Consider the following 17230-nt stretch of genomic DNA (forward strand, 5'->3'; position numbering starts at 1 on the left):
TATTCTCAACACTTTTAGTTTCTTGTTCGGTTTGAATCAAGGTCTGGGAAGGTCGTTCTTATGCTGAAGTGCCTTCATCTGGGTCTCCATTTTCTTCTCAATAAGAAGTCGCCTGTTTGGGGTGGGATGTTTTGATCGGCTCGTTCGGGCGGATTGGTGAAGTCGTAGGTGATGGGTTAAGTACCTGTGGTTCCGAAAAAATTGTTAGTATTCTTGATTGATTAATGAAATCGATATCAAATAATGAAATAGCTTACTTCATTACTTGTCATTCCTTTCTGGTCGAGTGCCTTAACTAGCTTACACTGACGAAAGAATCGGTCAAGGAGAAGGTCTTGGTCCGATTCGTCGAGGGGCTTCATCTCGTCGAACAAGGCTTGAAATCGGGTTGGAAACTGAGTTGGTGTGGGATCTGAAGAGCCTGCAGGTTGTGTCGCTGGTGTGGGATTGGAGGTGCTTTGAATAGGGGTTGCTGAATCTGCAACAACTCGTTTGCGTTTTTTTTGCTTAGGTACAAAGGTATCGTTCGTTAGGTCAGGTAAAGTCATCGGTTTGAAGTTCACAACAGGGCCATGATTGTGGTTAGGATTCTCGATGACGATGAACCAAGTCCAATCGTCTGGATTTCGCTTGGAGGTGACTTGAAATGGACAGGTGGGAATGGTTAGGTTGGGGTTTTCGGCCTTTGCTTGCAGGTGCTTCCGATTGGGTCCAAGTCCACATTTCCATTGGGTAAATGATGGTCGGCCGTCGTTTATGGTAACTGGGTAGCGATGTGCGTTGCCGTGAGATTTGATAAAGTGCTCGGTAGCTTTTACCGTAAGATAAGAGGGTGCGGGCTGAGGGAGGGGAGGTATAACGGTGGTATTGTTGGAGGTCTTGGTGGTATTGTTGGAGGTCTCGGTGGTATTGTTTGGATTGGGTTTGTATGTGTTAGAGGTTGACATATTCGTTCGACGATGGGGTATCTTGTTATGATTCGGGAAAGTCTGTCTTTGAGGGGAAGAATGTGTTTTTAAAATCTATGTGTGATGAGGCCAATTTGTGGGTGAATCACAATAGTTGTGATTTGTGGCTACACGTGTGTTCACACTTGTGTAAGGGAGAATCACACATGTGTAATTGATGGTGTGGTGTGATTGCATTGCACACTTGTGTGAAAGTCACTCACACTTATGTTGTGACAGATTCGACTTGTGTCAATTGGAATCTGTTGGCGTAACCTGTGTGATTCATCATCACACATTGTGATTCATGATCACACATGTGTGATCTCATGTAACCTGTAATATAAGTGTGATTCGATTGCACACATGTGCGTTTTGACTGAAATACGTCCATGTGTGATATCTGCTATGTATGTAACATGGTTGCTTGTTGCTTATGTATATGTAGCACAGTTGAATGTGTAGGGTCACACATGTGTGACAAAGAACATGTGCAACAAACCGTAAATTTACAAGTGTGATCTCCAGTCACACATGTGTGACCATCTATCACACATGTGTGACCCGAAATCACCCATGTGTGACCGAGATTCACACCACGTGTGACTGGAGATCACACTTGTGTGACAGCTTCTTATGTAACATCTTGGGATGTTGGGTAATTTTGTATGTAAGTGTTCTATGTCTTAATAGTAGTATGTTGATACTATGTTTACGTGGTGATACTGTTGGCGATGTTAAAATTCATATGTGAACTTGTGTTTTTGTAGTTGTGAATCCGACGCGGCGGCCGCGTCGGCGCGTCGGAAGGGGGGTCTTCGGCCTGTCGCCGATAGGAATGACCCGTTTCCTTTCGGCTAGTATCCGAAGGGGCGGGTAGCCACAGGTGGCCGAGGCACAGCTTGCGATGAACATTCGAGTGAGTTAATTTCCTTGCATGGACTCTTTTCACCTTATTTTTGTTGACTTTTGACCATATATATGTCATTGCAGTTTGCCGAGCACTATGTTCTTGCCGAAAGCAACATCTTGGGTGCGCACAACATGTATTCTTTGCAGGAGAGGTTGTTGGGCCCGGTCGAAAGAACATCGGACATTAGTTATGCTTCACCCTGGGAAGGCCATGTGCCGATGGTCGATTTGCTCAATACCTTCACGCATTTCACATATTGGTATACAAACCAGCAAGCGGTCATCAATGGGTTCCAATATGTTGGAAACGTCATTTTTGATTCTCTCATTGTGGATCAGGCGTGAGTGCTACTTCTTATGCTCTTGCGTCTCTGCCTCTCTCATATTCTAATTGTTGATACACCCCCATCAGTTTCAATTGGCATGCCGGTTATTATTCATCCCGAATATCACACTTCGAACGAGACCACCGGTGCAACCCCCTTTGTAGGCGTTTAGGTATCCATGAACCAAAAGGCCTGTAGCGGACTTTGCTGCTTTTGTTTGTTCTATTTCGCCATTCAGTCCACTCACACTCATTTGTTCTTACAACAACTATCACACTCATTTGTTCTTACAACATTCACGCTCGTTTCTTCTTGCAAATAAATAAAAAACTTTTTTTTTCAATGACACGACACCTCTTTATTTTTGAGCTGTCACACCCAAATGTGATATTGTGCTCCCGTTGGACTTGCGAGATTGTTTAACTTACTTGTTTTCTTGTGACCACATTTTAGTGGCTGGTAAAAATCAACGATGTAATACGTGATTTGTCAAAATCACGTATTAGACTGGTTGGTCTGCTATTAGCGGCGATGAACTTACTAACACTACACCAAATGACATCTTTACCCAGGGGTATAGAAAAGTAGTGCGGGCATAGAAAACTATGGGTGAAGTACTATTCTATACCCATAGAGATTGTGTCCTCTCTGCCTAGACATACCATTCTGCTCTATACCCACAGATGAAAATATCCACATGACCACAGGGACTGAATATAAATTTAGACTCAAAGCCCTTCTTGAGCCTTGTCCAATGGGAAAGCATGGTCCATCAGTCATATTGTACACCCACTTTGGCAACCGGTGTGTGACCTATGCAACCGACTGTGCACCACCAAAAAAGCACAGTGATTTTCGGTTGCATATGTCACCCAAAAATCTCGTTTGGTAAACAAAAATGCAACAAAAGAGATACACGGATCTCTGCACATATGTGCAAAGATTGTGCGCATTCTTGAAAACAACTAAAAGTCAAATATTTTCAAATTAATGCGACTGCGACTTTTCATTGTTCTCTCTTCTCAAGCCATCACCACCAGTTATTTCGGACCTCACCATTTTTTTTCTTTGTTTTCTACAAGTCCTTTTCTCTTCAATTGCAAACCATTCAAATCATCACCACCTCAACCTTTTTCTCTACTTAAACTTTTCAATCTCAAATCCATTCAATCTCATTGTGGTGTTGATTCAGACTCAAATCTGACTTCCTCAAAAGACATCATTTCCACCAATTCAACTTTGCTGCCAACAGTGAAGAGCTTGGTCATTGACCATGTTATCATCAATCAAATTGCTTAAAAAATAATTGCAGAAGTTGAACAGGTAGATGATATTGAGAGCAATGAGAGTGATTAAGTTTTTTTTTTGGTTTTTGAACTCAATCAACAAATGACCTTGTTGTTCCAAATGGTAAAAGACACCATTGTGATTTTGCTTTTTATTTGGTTACCAAGCCTTTCTAACAAGCACACTGTTGTGTGGTTTTACATATACATACACGGTGAGAAATTTTCTCACCGTGATGTGAAAGTTGTATTAAATTATTAATGCAACTTTTTTTTGCCAAAATGGGTGGTACATATGTAAAAAGTGTCTGTCAATCTGTGTAAGATTGTGCATACATACTCACATACATTGCTGAACATGGTTGAGGATCTCTTTTAACACCATAGAATTGTATTTTAGGATAAAAATATCAAAAAACAGAAAATTGAGATTCTGCGCACTGTAGCACTGCCTTTGGGTTCCAATACATACAGCTGAGTCAGGGCAAAGAGAATGCTCAATTTCTCAATCCGAAATATCTTACATAGGTTTATCAAAAGCATTTTTTATTGGTATAGAAAAGTACCCTACCAATAGTTTTCTATGCCCACACTACTTTTCTATACCCCTGGGTAAAGATGTCATTTGTTGTAGTGTAATACTAAATAGTGCAAACCTCTACTGTGGCGTGAGTGTCTTTCAAAACACAAAAGATCGTCATTATTGACAAAAGGAAATGGTCAATGGAACAAACACACACACACAGCGACTACCAAACCAACAAGTTTCCCAAAAATTGCGCGCACGTCACACACAGGTGCCTTTGGCAGAGTACCTTCTAACAATGAGCATGAGGAGAATGTAATGAGTGAAATGTCATAGTTGGCGGCACAAATGAACTACCTCAATCTACAACAATGTACAACCTAGTGAGGTTGAGTGAGGTGTTTTCTGGAACACCTCACGGATATAGAAGCGATGCCCAAAAAAATATATCTTGCACTTGTTTCAACCTTATCGTTTCAAACCTGTGATTATATCCCACTCAGCGCGGAAGTGGTCCCGCGCTCGTGGAATGGCTACGTTGTGCCAATTGATCTCGCCTTCTTCGCCCCATGCCTCGAGCCATTGCTTGAATCGGTTCTCGCCGACTAGGTCCACAAAACCCCAGTAGCGGTAAACTGTAGATTTCTCATAATTATAGGTACTTCCAAATTGCTGCTTCCACTTAGGGACCCGAGATCCACGTCCAGGGGAGGACGCATACCATTCATAGAGTGCTGACACTCGCAAGTCTTCGCCTGGCCATTCTCGTAACACAGAGGCGAGCGCGGGTGTTGGTAACGCGGGGGCGAGTTGCGGTGGTTGTAGGGGGGGTAGCGCAGCTGGGGGCGTGGCTAACTCGGGAATGGAAGGCTTCGATTCGGCCTGGGGAAGTTGAACGTGTGGGACGTGAGCTCTACGAAGATTGCATTGAGTTTGTATTTTAAAAATGCTCACCTCTTCCTCTTCTTGGCCCAGATGGGAAAGGAGGGTGGAGGGTACATTGGCTAAAGATGATGATGGCGGTGTCGAGTTCTTATCTTGTGATTTGTCTGAGTCACCTTCACTTTCCGAGTCCTCAAGGAAACATATGGGATCCGAAGACGACCCATACAGGCTGAGTGACGGGTTTGCTTTAAGGGTGGGGGTTTCTTGTTTGACGACAGCGCCTTTGAGGATCGGGGTCGATGTGTGTTCGAGTGCCTTGGGAGGTGTAGGGACCATCGGTTTACCCAACGCAAAGCGTTCCAACGCATCCTGAAGCTCTGCTGTGAGTGCAGAGTGTTGGCTGGGCACACATATCACTAGGTTCTGGACAGTGTTTGTGTATGTATGTTTGAGCGTAACAGGGAGATCACGCTAAGGATCAGAAGATATTTATCATGTCAGGAGTCGTCCTCAATCTGAAATAATAATGCAGTATGCGTACCCAATTTCTGATTGCTTCATCCCAAATGAGAAGACGGTCCTCCCACGTCGCACCGGCAGCGTCTTTCGCCTGGCGAAGCAGAGATGGACAATCGTCCAGAGCAGCCATGGGCCAAGTCTTAAATGAATGAGAGATAATGGGGTTGAGTTGTTGCTGAATAACGCGTGTCCGTCAGCCACGCAATCCACGAATTGGAGCTATTTGACCAGGGGGACTTACATTTTTGGTGACCAGGTGGAGGCTGACAACCTGGCCGTCTTCGGTTAAAGAGGCCGACACTTTTTTATGCACTTGCATCTGAGCCTGCCGAGCTCTCTCAATCACCATTGACGCCTCCGCATCTTCTGGAACAATTCTTCCAGCTCGATGGATACTCTGAGCGCATTGAGGTATGGTCCGGGGCCGCTTAGCTGTTGGTATTTCGGCCGGAGGGGTCGTACGTTTGTGAGGGGGTGGAGGGGATTGATGCAGAGGGTGCGCGAGAGCTGTGACCTTGACAGGATGTTTACCGGTTAAGTCCTTGACTCGATGGACATAGCAATCGCCCGTTCCGTACGCATGGCAGCACTGCGCGGGTAGAACAAAGCAAAAAGGATGAGAGAAGTCAGAGCTGCGCAATTACAAGCGCTGACTTACAGATTTGCAATAGTGCAGGGTACAGCCCGTATGGCCCCATTTCTTGTGCTTTGTGGCGGTGGGACCATGAGCTGCACGAGCACAATCAATGGCAGGAGGACCTCGTTTGTCTGCCATCTTCGCATTTGCAGCCGCCTGGCGTTTACTCTGTCGAGGGACGACCAAACCTCCCTGAAGATTGACAGGGGGTCCATGAGCAGAACGGTCAAAGGGAATGGGGTACGGATGACCGGCGTTGATTAATGCTATCTCGTGGTTGAGCTGATTGAGTTTGAAAGTCCTGAAATAGTGACCCGAATTTGTTGCGCACTGGGACGTGATTCGGAATAAAACAACATGAGTGCAGTGTCCTGAACTAACTCGAAATGAAGTGGGCAGAGTTGACAAGAAAGGAAGAGCTTTACTTTTACTTTGATGTAATCCTCGCCCCCAAAACAATAAACTAGTGATCGATCGTTTGACGGAGGACAGTTTGGACATGAGAGACCAACCAATCCTTCCAATTTGGGTTTTGGCAGATCAGTGTGTGGCGGCACACGTCGGTATTTGTTCCCAATGTAAGGGTTGCCGTCTGAAGATTTGCCTGGCATATTGTATTGTGGCTGTGATTGATTTCGAAGTGGATGGAGTTGAGGGCAGACCAGGTGCCTTTGCGCGGTAACATTCCAGAGGCCGAAATGGTTCCTTTTCAAAGAGATAGATGTGATACAGTCGGTGAAAATTTTTTTGGTGTTTCATCGCGGTGAAAAAATTAAAGGTGAGTAAGGAATGGGAAGAAAAGGCAACACACGTCATTGCTAGGATCTATGGTTTGAGAAAGGTGGGGGATTAGTACAGCTGGCCACGGGGTCGAGCCCCGTTGCGCAGCATCGGTCGGATCATATGAGCAGGTATAGGGATATGCATATATCATGCAATGCTTATACAGAGAGCTGTGTTCCCACGTGGGAAGTCTCACGTGAGTAGTCTCACATAAAATTCGAAAGTCCGATGCTCCCTAGGCATCTTTGTGTAACTCATACAAGATTCTGATTGGGTCCAACAGGTGGAATTGTATATGGGAATAGAAACCATTACATGAGAAAACGTAGCAATGCTAGGCGGAGTTTGATATATGTAGAACAAGCCTTTGTTAAATTTAGGTCATTATTGACATAGTTAAATCCTGGATTCGAGGTTCCCATGCAGGAAATTTTATGGGTGGCTTTACAGGATTTTTATCCCTGTTACACTATGCTGGTTGTGTCCTACCAAAACCATTGATATAAGCAAGTTGGTAATTGAGGATATGCACAAACGTCAGGGAGAACTTATCAAACATTATTTTAAAATTCAGAAAGCCCAGGACAATGGCTTGAACATTTCAATAGATTTGCAGATTAAAATTATAAGAAATCACTAGCAACATTATCTTGCCTGACATCCATATTACGTGATGTAAGGTTTTATTCCCTACCCCATGACACCAAACAAAAGTTGTGGAGTTATGTGTTCAAAGTATTGATATTACCAAGTTGGACATTGAGAATATGGAACAACATCAGGGAGAACTGATCAATCATCATTTTCAAATGCAGAGCTCCCAGGATCATGGCTTGTGAGTGTAAAAGAGTTTCAGATCAAACTCTGAGGAAATCAACAGTATCTTGCCTGAAATCCAGCTTGCAAAAGAATTACTTGCATGTGATTTGAATGGGTTGTACAATTATAATGCACAGAACCACAGAGCTGACATCAGAAACCAATATTCTGGTATGTAAGTTTTTATTGCTCTACCCTACCACATCAAAAAATTGAGCAGTCATTTGTTTTATAGTCTATCAGTCACCAGATTACACCGCGGGAATGATTAAGTTCAAAACCCGATTGAGCAAAGTTGCGGTGTCCAAGTCCACAACTTTGTTCAATCAACAATCTGGTTCACATCTCGTTCACATCTTGTTCACAGGTTTCCCTTGAGTTGTACTCTCCCTCGTACACGATCAAATTTCAATTTGTCTGTACCAAGCTCCTTTCTTTGTTGATCAATCATCTGGATCACAACCAAAGGTCATATTTTCCATCACACCATCCACCAATTCCCTGTCTGTATCTCAAAAGGTCCATCAACTTTGTTGTTGTTTAGCATCAGCAATGAGCGACCTAAAGAACAGTGTCGGGACAATGCTTCTTGCAGCGTGACAAAAGCACTGCAATGAAACCTGGAAATTAAGACCAGAATACATAGTAGCAAGGACAATGCCTGATGACTTGCAAGGGATTCTATGTATGTACTACATATGACCATGTGTTGAGAATAGAATGAGATTGGTGTAGCAGAGGATAGCTCAAGGGAAACCTGTGAACAAGATGTGAACAATATGTGAACAAAATCCGTGATTGAGCAAAGTGGCGGACTCGGACATAGTAGTCGGTACGAAGTATTGAAGAATGGGAATGTGTCGGGAGGAAAACGGGTCGGATAGTGATGTAATTGGATCAAAGCCTCCTCATCCATTCCTCATAGACGTATTCTCAGAAGAACTCATCTCATAATAGTTCTAATGACGTCAACGGAGGAATGGATGAATAGGAGGACAATTCCCTAATTCCCAACTCCCTGTTTGGAATCAGTAATCAACGATTACAATTCCTCCCTTTCATCCATTATCATTATCCTGAAAAGTTTTCCGGTTTTTGAAATTCTTCAGTAGATAAATTTTATTTACCTCCCTCCCACCCTACAAAAATTAATTAAATTGTCCTTTCTACACTTTATAAAAATATATTTTAATAAATATATGTTTCATTCAGTCATGTATCTTTCCTATGTTATAAAAATGTGAACAAAAACAAAAAAAAATTTATTGTAGAGTTATTATCCATACACTATTAAGCTAAAAAATCTTTTTCACTCTATTTTAGTACTAAACACTTGTATCATAAATTTACAGTCCGCCCTCAGAACTCGCATCAGTTGTCTAGTTAGTTTATCTGTGTGGTCCTTATTCTCAGCCAGGCTTAGTTACCACATGCTAATCAAGCCTGCCCTCTGCGGCCGTTTAGCGTAAATCAGATACAACCAGTATCCAAACCGAAAAGAAGACACATTCCCCGCAACTTCACTCAATTGGGTTTTGAACTTAATCACTCCCACGGTGAATTAGAAAGCTTCATTTGCCTTGCAGATTTCTCTTAACATGAACCTTACATTACTGAGGCACTGGAACATTCAATAGAGGAGGGTGTCAACAAAGATGATTTTTTTCAAGTATGTGCTATGTTTCTTCACAGATATTGAAGCCGGGTTCCTATGCTTTCCTAATATGGTCCATATGGTTTACATAGGGACATCAAGAATAAAACTGGATTTCATGTGGGATTTCATGTGGCAACTTTCAAAAGTAGAGAAATATTGTTAATGGTTGGGTTGCACTTTGGTGTGATTTTCCTGGTGTGGAGATCACTGTGTTTGAGTTAAACAAATTATGTATTTGTTCTTTCCATGTTTCCATTGGCCTCATTAATATGGCAATTTAGGTGCCTAGAGAGGAAGTTTTGGAAACATGATGATAAGAACTTGATACATTGTATAAGCAATACAGAGTATACAGTGATGAGAGGAGGAACCAGGATGAGTCATTATTCATTGTTAAGTACAATAATTGGATACGATTGTAGCATACTTTCCCTGTTGCGGGCATGCCCGCATAGTCTCTAGTCAATACAAAGACTAGTACACCTTAGAAAAAGCGGCCATCTAATCAAAAACAAGAATGGGTAGTGACAATAATTTGGAGATAGTATCTTAATGGAGCCAAGCTTTTGCTTATTACCAAGCCTGGGCTTACCGAGCCTAGAGGCCTAAAATTCAGGGCGTGCCCTGGCCGGCTCTGCGAGTTTTTGAGGGCTACTCGGGTCTATCTGAGGGAGGGGATGGCCCCGGGTAGCCCCCGTCACACTCGCACTACAAGAAATATAATATTTTCTGGGCAGAAAATTAAATTATTGATATACAAAAATATTGAGAGGCCAGGAGAAGGGCAAAAAATAAATAAAAATATGCATCTTGTTCCCTGCATTGAGAGCTTCACTCTCCATATTTCTCCGTATTTTTACAGTCCATATTGATAAGTGTACTAACAATAAACCTTGATAATCATCCAATTACAACCTGTAACAAGCACTGAAATTTGGCTGATTAGTGTTTAGAGAAACTTTTGAATTCTGAAAACACCCATAACTTTGTCAAATCTGCCTCAAAACACTTGATTTCAGGTGCATTAGAAAGCTGAACTCCCGTTCTCAAACTTTCATAACATCAATAACTATGTAGCTAGTATGACAAACATTCTATGGATCTGTATGTGCAAATGTATAAAAAAGATGATATCTTTTTTAGCAGACCAGCATGCTGTGTGGTCTTATTATGAACTATTTGGAGGACCATTCCAGCTTGCCAATGCACTCAAAATCGAGCGTTTTGGCCCGGAATTGAAAAAGTTATGAGTTTTCTCAGAAATCAAAAGCTCTAAACACTAATGAGCCAAATTTCAGTGCTTGTTACAGGTTGTAATTGGTTGATAATGAAGGTTTATTGTTAGTACACTTATCAATATGGACTGTAAAAATACGGAAAAATATGGAGAGTGAAGTTCTCAACGCAGGGAACAAGATGCATATTTTTATTTATTTTTTGCCCTTTGCCTGGCCTCTCAATATTTTTGTGTATCAATAATTTAATTTTCTGCCCAGAAAATATTATATTTCTTGTAGTGTCGGGGTCGGGTCAGAGCTCTACTCAAAGGTGATGGTGAAATCAAATTGAGAGATTGAAATGTTTTTGGAAAAAAGTTGATGCTTATCTCAGCAAAGCTCAGCATATTTTTTTGTTCCAATGATGAAAACATAAACAACCTATGGTGGGAGACACCAAAGATAAGAAAAAGCCCAATGAATCTTGAAATTTTACGCGAGCCCGCAGTTCTCAATTTGGTGAGAAGCCGAGAATAATTGTAAGATCACCTCCTCCAGAGCTTCTCAAAAGTAGCTTTTTAGAATGTTTCATCAAACATTACAAGAGCTATGTAAGCTGGGGTATCTTACATGGCAAGCTCATCTCTCTGAATTAAATGAATGCCTCAAATGAAAAGGTCACAAAAGCTATGCGATTGCTCTAGAAAGCTAGTTTTGAGGAGCTCTGGATCAGAGCGTCACCAAAGTGCCCTCGGCTTCTCACCAGTTTGAGAACTGCGGGCTCGCGTAAAATTTCAAGATTATTCGGGCTTTTCCTTATCTTTGGTGTCTCCCACCATATGATGTTGTGTACGCATCAGATTGCTCATTTTGTTCTTCTGAATATCCCCTCCAGGTATACATATATTTAATGCAATGGTACCCGGACGAGGCACAAGGTAGGTTGCCCGGGTCCATGGACTAGCGGGTCCATTCGTCACGCGTCAGAGGAGAACTCATGCCGGTTAGCAGCCTGGTCATGGTTAGTGAAGACCAAACCGTCAGGCCCGTTCCTGACAAACGGCCGTTCCCCTCAGCTTTGGGAAAGATCTGACATGATCAAATAGAGAAGAAGTCTTGAGTTGATATTCATTTGTAGAACATCATCTCGAGATCTTCTTCCCCAGTTTCCTCTATTCGATTCCGTCATTTACATCTTTCCCTCTCTCTCTCACCCTTTCCCTTGTCCGGCTTCTCTTTCATTAGCGCGGCTTTGGATCAAGTCTCCAAGACTTTTCCCTGATTTTTGTGTTTTTAGAAATTATTTCATAGTATATTAGTTAAAATTTATTGTTTTCAATCAAGTAAAATGTCAAAAAGAAAGAATCCGTCAAGCAAAGAAGGGCAAGAAATAGTCAATTTATTAACATCAAATGAAGCAAATAGCAATAACAACACCAGTGAAGCAACTTCAGACAAACAGGCTAATGCCAAAAATGTCGAGAACACTTCTATTAGCAACAACCAGGTTAATACCAATAATGTCTTATTAGGTGAAAAGGAAATATCCGGAGGAAATGAAAACAGTTCCTTAAGTAAGCGATCATTATATTTTGTAATAGGATTCCACTATTTTGAGCCCCCTATCCGTGATCCGTAGCCCCCCTCGGGTAATACCCGGGGGGCGTCAGAATTTTTGGAGCCCTCTTTTCAAAAATAGAGGGCGCCAGAAACTTTTGTAGCCCTCTTTCTAAAATAAGGGGGGCGTCATTTTTTTGGTTTTTTTACATGTTTCCATCCATCCATCCATCCAAATTGTCTCCAAACTTTTTTTCAGCTTTATCAAAAGATTTTGACACGCACTCACTATGGCACAAAGTTCATACATAATGGCATATTAATTTCATGATTCATATCATAGGTGGTGGCATAGAGTGGCATAAGGCATATGTGGACGTATACAACTGAGTCAAACTACAACCGAGTACGTATACGTACAAACAAAAGAAAGAGAAAACAGGCTATTGAAACTTTATACTCGATTGACCCACTTATCCAATTGATGTTGATAATGTTCGATCCACTGTGGTATTTTGCTGTTGAGAATTGCCTCCGAAAGTAGCTGACCGTATATTGCAGGGAAGGGAACTTCTTTCACATTTGTTTCGAGCGTTACAAAATGATTGCCATTGAGGAAGGCAAGTATGATGGGATCATAATTGTTTGGTGGTGTCCGATAAGGAAAATACGTGTAGCAGTTGACCACATTAGGATCAAATACAATGACCGGACGGTTGTAAACACTTGCAATAACGTATCCCAAGTACGGCATGCGCAACCAGAATTCCTGGCTACAAGTATAGCCTTGAGGTCCAAGTCTTACAAGGAGGTCTTCAATCACCTCTGTGGCAAAAGTTTTGACCACTCGACTCTTCACTCGCTTGGTCTGCATTCCAGGGGCAGTAGATATAAGCCGTTCATGGGCGTCCCGAAATGAAATGAGCTCCTCACAAAGAGCGCTTCGCACCGAAACATATGAATCCTCATGATATATATTGATAGCTGCAGCGATGGCGTAGTAACCACAGTTACCGTAAGCTGGTGGATTGTACACTGATTTGATAAAGGGGATGATCATATGAGGTAATTTCTTCAACAACTTCCGTTCTTCTGGCCCGATCTTGTGAGGAGAGATGTTTTTGGAACTCGAAGCGCCTGTAGATTTGGAAGTTGAAACCTTATCTTGAGTAGCTATATCCTGAATATCATTTTTGACTATTTCAAAAGGTTCATCTGGCATTGGAAACACTACTGATCCAAACGCTCGGCTGCCTTCAAGGGTTTCTCGGACCTTAGGATCGTCTCGTTTCAAATTTAAATCTTCACTAATCAAGCTAAGAGAAAGTTCAGGAATAAGAACTTGTCGGACAAATAAATCCGGAGTGAGCGGAGCTGATTTTTGTGAAGTGAGATGAATATCGGACTTTGGATCCAAGAGGAATAGTGATTTGAGGGTTCGAACAATGATTTCAAACCCCTGATAACCATAACTGACAAAGTCATTCAGAAAACATATCAGCACACGAAGTAGAAGACAACAGTGAGAGTAGACTAACTATCCAGGTTGTTCTACTTCGAAGTGAGCCATCTCTGCAGGAACCATACGGTGACCTTTTCCCTTGAATTTTTGCTTCGTGTCTAAGAAGTAAGAGGAGGATTCTTTTGTTTTCACTATGTAACTCAGAGTAGTGCTATGGTTTCTGATGCGACTATGAAAGAAACTTAGTTAGTTTGCAATTACAAAGGTCGGTTTATACTGATTTGTTTGAATGAACAAACCCTTCTAAAGCACCAAAGTCAATGCTCGTAGGCCATCCCTTGCTAACTCCAAGTGGGATGATTTGTAGTTCGGCTTCATGTAAATGACAAAAGTCCGCCGTTTGGGTAAACTTTGGGCCAAAAAAGCAAAAGAATGAAGTCAACACGTCAACAACAACCAAAATCTATGAAGACAAAGATTACTGACCGGAAGAGACATAGCGCCTGGACGTCCTATTCCCTTGCTAATGTTCGGCATGGCAAGTAGCTTAGCTTTCAACAAAGTCAGTTTGTTTGAAGGATGCTCAGGGAGAGGTTCATCGCAAAATGGGCACAAGTTTTTCTTCAAGTTCTGATTCTGATTCAGAGGATGAATTGCCTTCATCTTGCTCTGATTCAACATAGTTCTCGAGTTCGGACTCTGAAGAAGTTTCTGTAAGATTTTCAGAGACGTCTGATTCCAAAACCGAGGTCTTGAGAATGTGTGAGGCGTCTGAATCGGAAGTTGATGGCTTGAGAAGAGCTTTCTTGGTTTTGGCAACTTTGCCGCGTTTTGAATGAGAGGCAGAGGGGGTAGGAGCACTGGATTGAACCTGCGACAGCCGAAGGGGGCATGTGGTGATTTTGTGACCTCCAGTTGAACAAAAGCTACATTTCCCAACACGAGGTTTCTTAGCGGCTTCTTTGGCCTCAAATGATGATATCCATCGGCCTTGTTGAGATTCAGCCGGTCTTTTCTGATTAGCTTTTGGGCGTCCTCGGTTGTTTAGTTTGACTTCGGCGTTCAGGATGGGCACCAGGGAATAACGACTAGATTTGAGTAGGGACAACTCGGAAAACACTTTACAAAGTGTGTGTTCAGGAAGTTGCAAAAGGAGATTGAACTTGGATCTTGCAGCAGCAATTAAGGCTTCGTGGTTGGCGGGTGGAACATCCATGTCAAGCTTCCATTGTGAATGAATTGAATCGGGAGATATATAATCGTGGTTGTCTCGAGCAATTGCCAGTTCGTGAGAACACGGAATGCCCCAAGAGCCTCGAAACGTGTGAGAGCAAGTTGAGTTGAGCGAGTCTGGTAATAATTCGTATTGAGACTTCAATTTCTTGAGTGCAAAGTGAGATACTACTCCATTTAATTGTTTGAAGAAAACTGGAACTCCTTCAAGGGTTTTGGTCCTTTCAATTCCTACCAATACGTTGATCTCTGTCATTTGATGGTCCTCGAATCGCATAAAAGACTGAAAACAAGTGACAAAGTCATTGTTCCGCCCGTCGAGGAATCGTTTAGCACAATAGTGACTTCCTTTGACACGAGAAGTAGACGAGTTACCGAAATGAGGGGTTTTTGAAGTGAATAGAGTTACAAACTTTTCTGTGCGATTCAGCCAAGTATTTTCAAGGTAGCTGAATACATTATGAGCTTTGCCAATCTTAGCCACGGCTTCGAGGTTGGCATCGTACTCTTCAGTTGTTTTGGAGGCAACAAACGCATTCCAGACCTTCATAAAAGCAGTCCATTTGGGTTCTGTAAATTTACTTTTACAGTTTTTCGCTATGTTTGTGTTGATATGCCAGACACACAAGATGTGTGCTGCCTCAGGAAAAACCGTACCGATAGCGTTGATGAGAGCCTGTTCTGCGTCAGTCGAAAAAGTTTTGGGTAACTCGACTGTTGAGTTTTCGTCTTCATTCTGAAATATTATCTCCTTCAACTGAGTCAAGGCCCATTCATATTGAGGTTCCTTCTCACTACTCATGAAACACATGGCCACAGTGAATGACTTGTGAGTGTTTGTTGTCCCAACAATATGTAACAGAGGTAGATTAAATCGATTTGTTTTGTAGGTGCAGTCCAGACTGAGGACGGTAGGAAATCTGCGAGCTAGACGAATCGCCGAGGGACTGGCAAAAAATAAATTTTGAAGTGTTCCATCCGCTGAGGTGAGTGTACGATGCGCCCAATGACTAGCGGATATGAGATCAAAAAGTCCCTGGACTGGAGTGCGTCCATTAAGCCACTTATCCCGAAACCAAGCTCGTACATTGTGTATGTCGCGGAGAAGTGGACGAGATCCTGGATCAACGTCGATCAAATTTTGGATTTGACCAGCTCGGCAGCCAGTAGATGATAAAAGATTGATCTTATGAAGCGTTTCGGGTGGGAAGCGACGATAGATGGCTAAGTTGTGGGGTTCGTCAAAGGGAGGGTGGTTGTGACCGTGTTTGCTTGTATCATTGTGATCGTGGGTTACAACCCATCAGTCAACACGTTGGCGGTAGTTGAGTGAAACTTCAAATAGACATCCGGTTTTCTTCGAAGAGGTTGTACGTTTGGTTGCTTTTGATTTGACTCGGTTGCCAAGTGCACATCTGAGATAGATTCGAATTGTGTGATTATGTTTGGTCTTGTGACTCTTGATAGCCAAAGCGTAACCTTGATGTCGCGCGACGGCATTCAGATACATGACTCCATTCTCCATTTCAATGAAGTTCTTCCCGATTTTGGGTGATAGAAGCAAGCGAACGGGTGTTTGACCTGCAAGGCATTCAAAATATGTCATGTCAGTATTTTGAACTAAGTTTTCGATGGTATGATTATAAGAGACTGGTTCAACATACCAATGGCAGGCCAGTCGTCGTCTCTCTCAGTAGGATTTTGAGCTAAAGGATCCGCATCGTCTTCTGCGTTGTTAATAATAAGTGTAGGTTGTGTAATAGCAATTTGATTCGGGTTGTGGTTGTTTGCATCAATGACCGGAATGTTGTTTGAAGTCACAACTGGTGCGATTGTAGGAGTAGGATTTGGGTAATTTGTATTGTTGTTTGGGGTCAAGACTGATGGATTGATGGAAGATTTGGTGGTTGAATTGACTAACATAGAAGAATCGGTTGAATCTGAGGTACTAGCAGAAGCAGAGTTAATGGGGCTGTTCAAGTTAATCGAGGGACTGGCTTCTTCGAGAGTTGAAATACGTTGACCACTGAAGTTGTGTGACTTGACAGGAGGGTAGTTATGGGATGACGATACATTTAAAGATGGCATTTGGGGATATGCAGTTTGGTGCCACTGAGGCTCGAAACAATGGGGTCCAGGATGATGTGACGGAGCAGTAATGGGATGATACATGAAGGGAGTGTTCGCATCATGCGGAGCTGTTAGTTGATTAACATCTCCATGCGCAAACATCGAGCGATGATAAGGAAACGGTGGATAAGGGATTCCGGGAGGAGGGTACCAATAGGAATTGGGGAATTGATGGTGAGGGTGAGGTTGAGCGTTTGTATAACTACTTGGAGGTGGTATAAATGGGGGAATGTTGATCAAGGACGGGTGATGTTGTGTGGGGTAGGGATTAATGGGATGGTTGTTAAACGGGTGATCCACTCCCGAAGTTGAATTTTTCGGAAGTGGGGGAGGT

At 42.5% G+C, this 17230-nt stretch overlaps 2 protein-coding genes across 2 annotated transcripts; both read right to left on the reverse strand.

Moving 5' to 3' along the window:
- Positions 1-97: 97 nt before the first annotated feature.
- MELLADRAFT_107453 (uncharacterized protein) lies at positions 98-548 on the reverse strand (the record flags this gene model as incomplete). The annotated part of the gene is made up of 2 exons (XM_007411100.1): positions 98-184; positions 258-548. The coding sequence occupies 2 exons, from the start codon at positions 546-548 to the stop codon at positions 98-100; spliced, it is 378 nt and encodes a 125-aa protein (XP_007411162.1).
- A 3917-nt stretch (positions 549-4465) lies between these two features.
- Positions 4466-6539, reverse strand: MELLADRAFT_64015 (uncharacterized protein; the record flags this gene model as incomplete). Its single annotated transcript, XM_007411099.1, has 4 exons — positions 4466-5305; positions 5424-5576; positions 5643-5990; positions 6060-6539. 4 exons carry the CDS (start codon positions 6537-6539, stop codon positions 4466-4468), a joined length of 1821 nt encoding a protein of 606 aa, XP_007411161.1.
- Between the last annotated feature and the right edge of the window lie 10691 nt (positions 6540-17230).

Source organism: Melampsora larici-populina, assembly GCF_000204055.1.
Source record: "Melampsora larici-populina 98AG31 unplaced genomic scaffold MELLAscaffold_23, whole genome shotgun sequence".
NCBI classification, from domain to species: domain Eukaryota; kingdom Fungi; phylum Basidiomycota; class Pucciniomycetes; order Pucciniales; family Melampsoraceae; genus Melampsora; species Melampsora laricis-populina.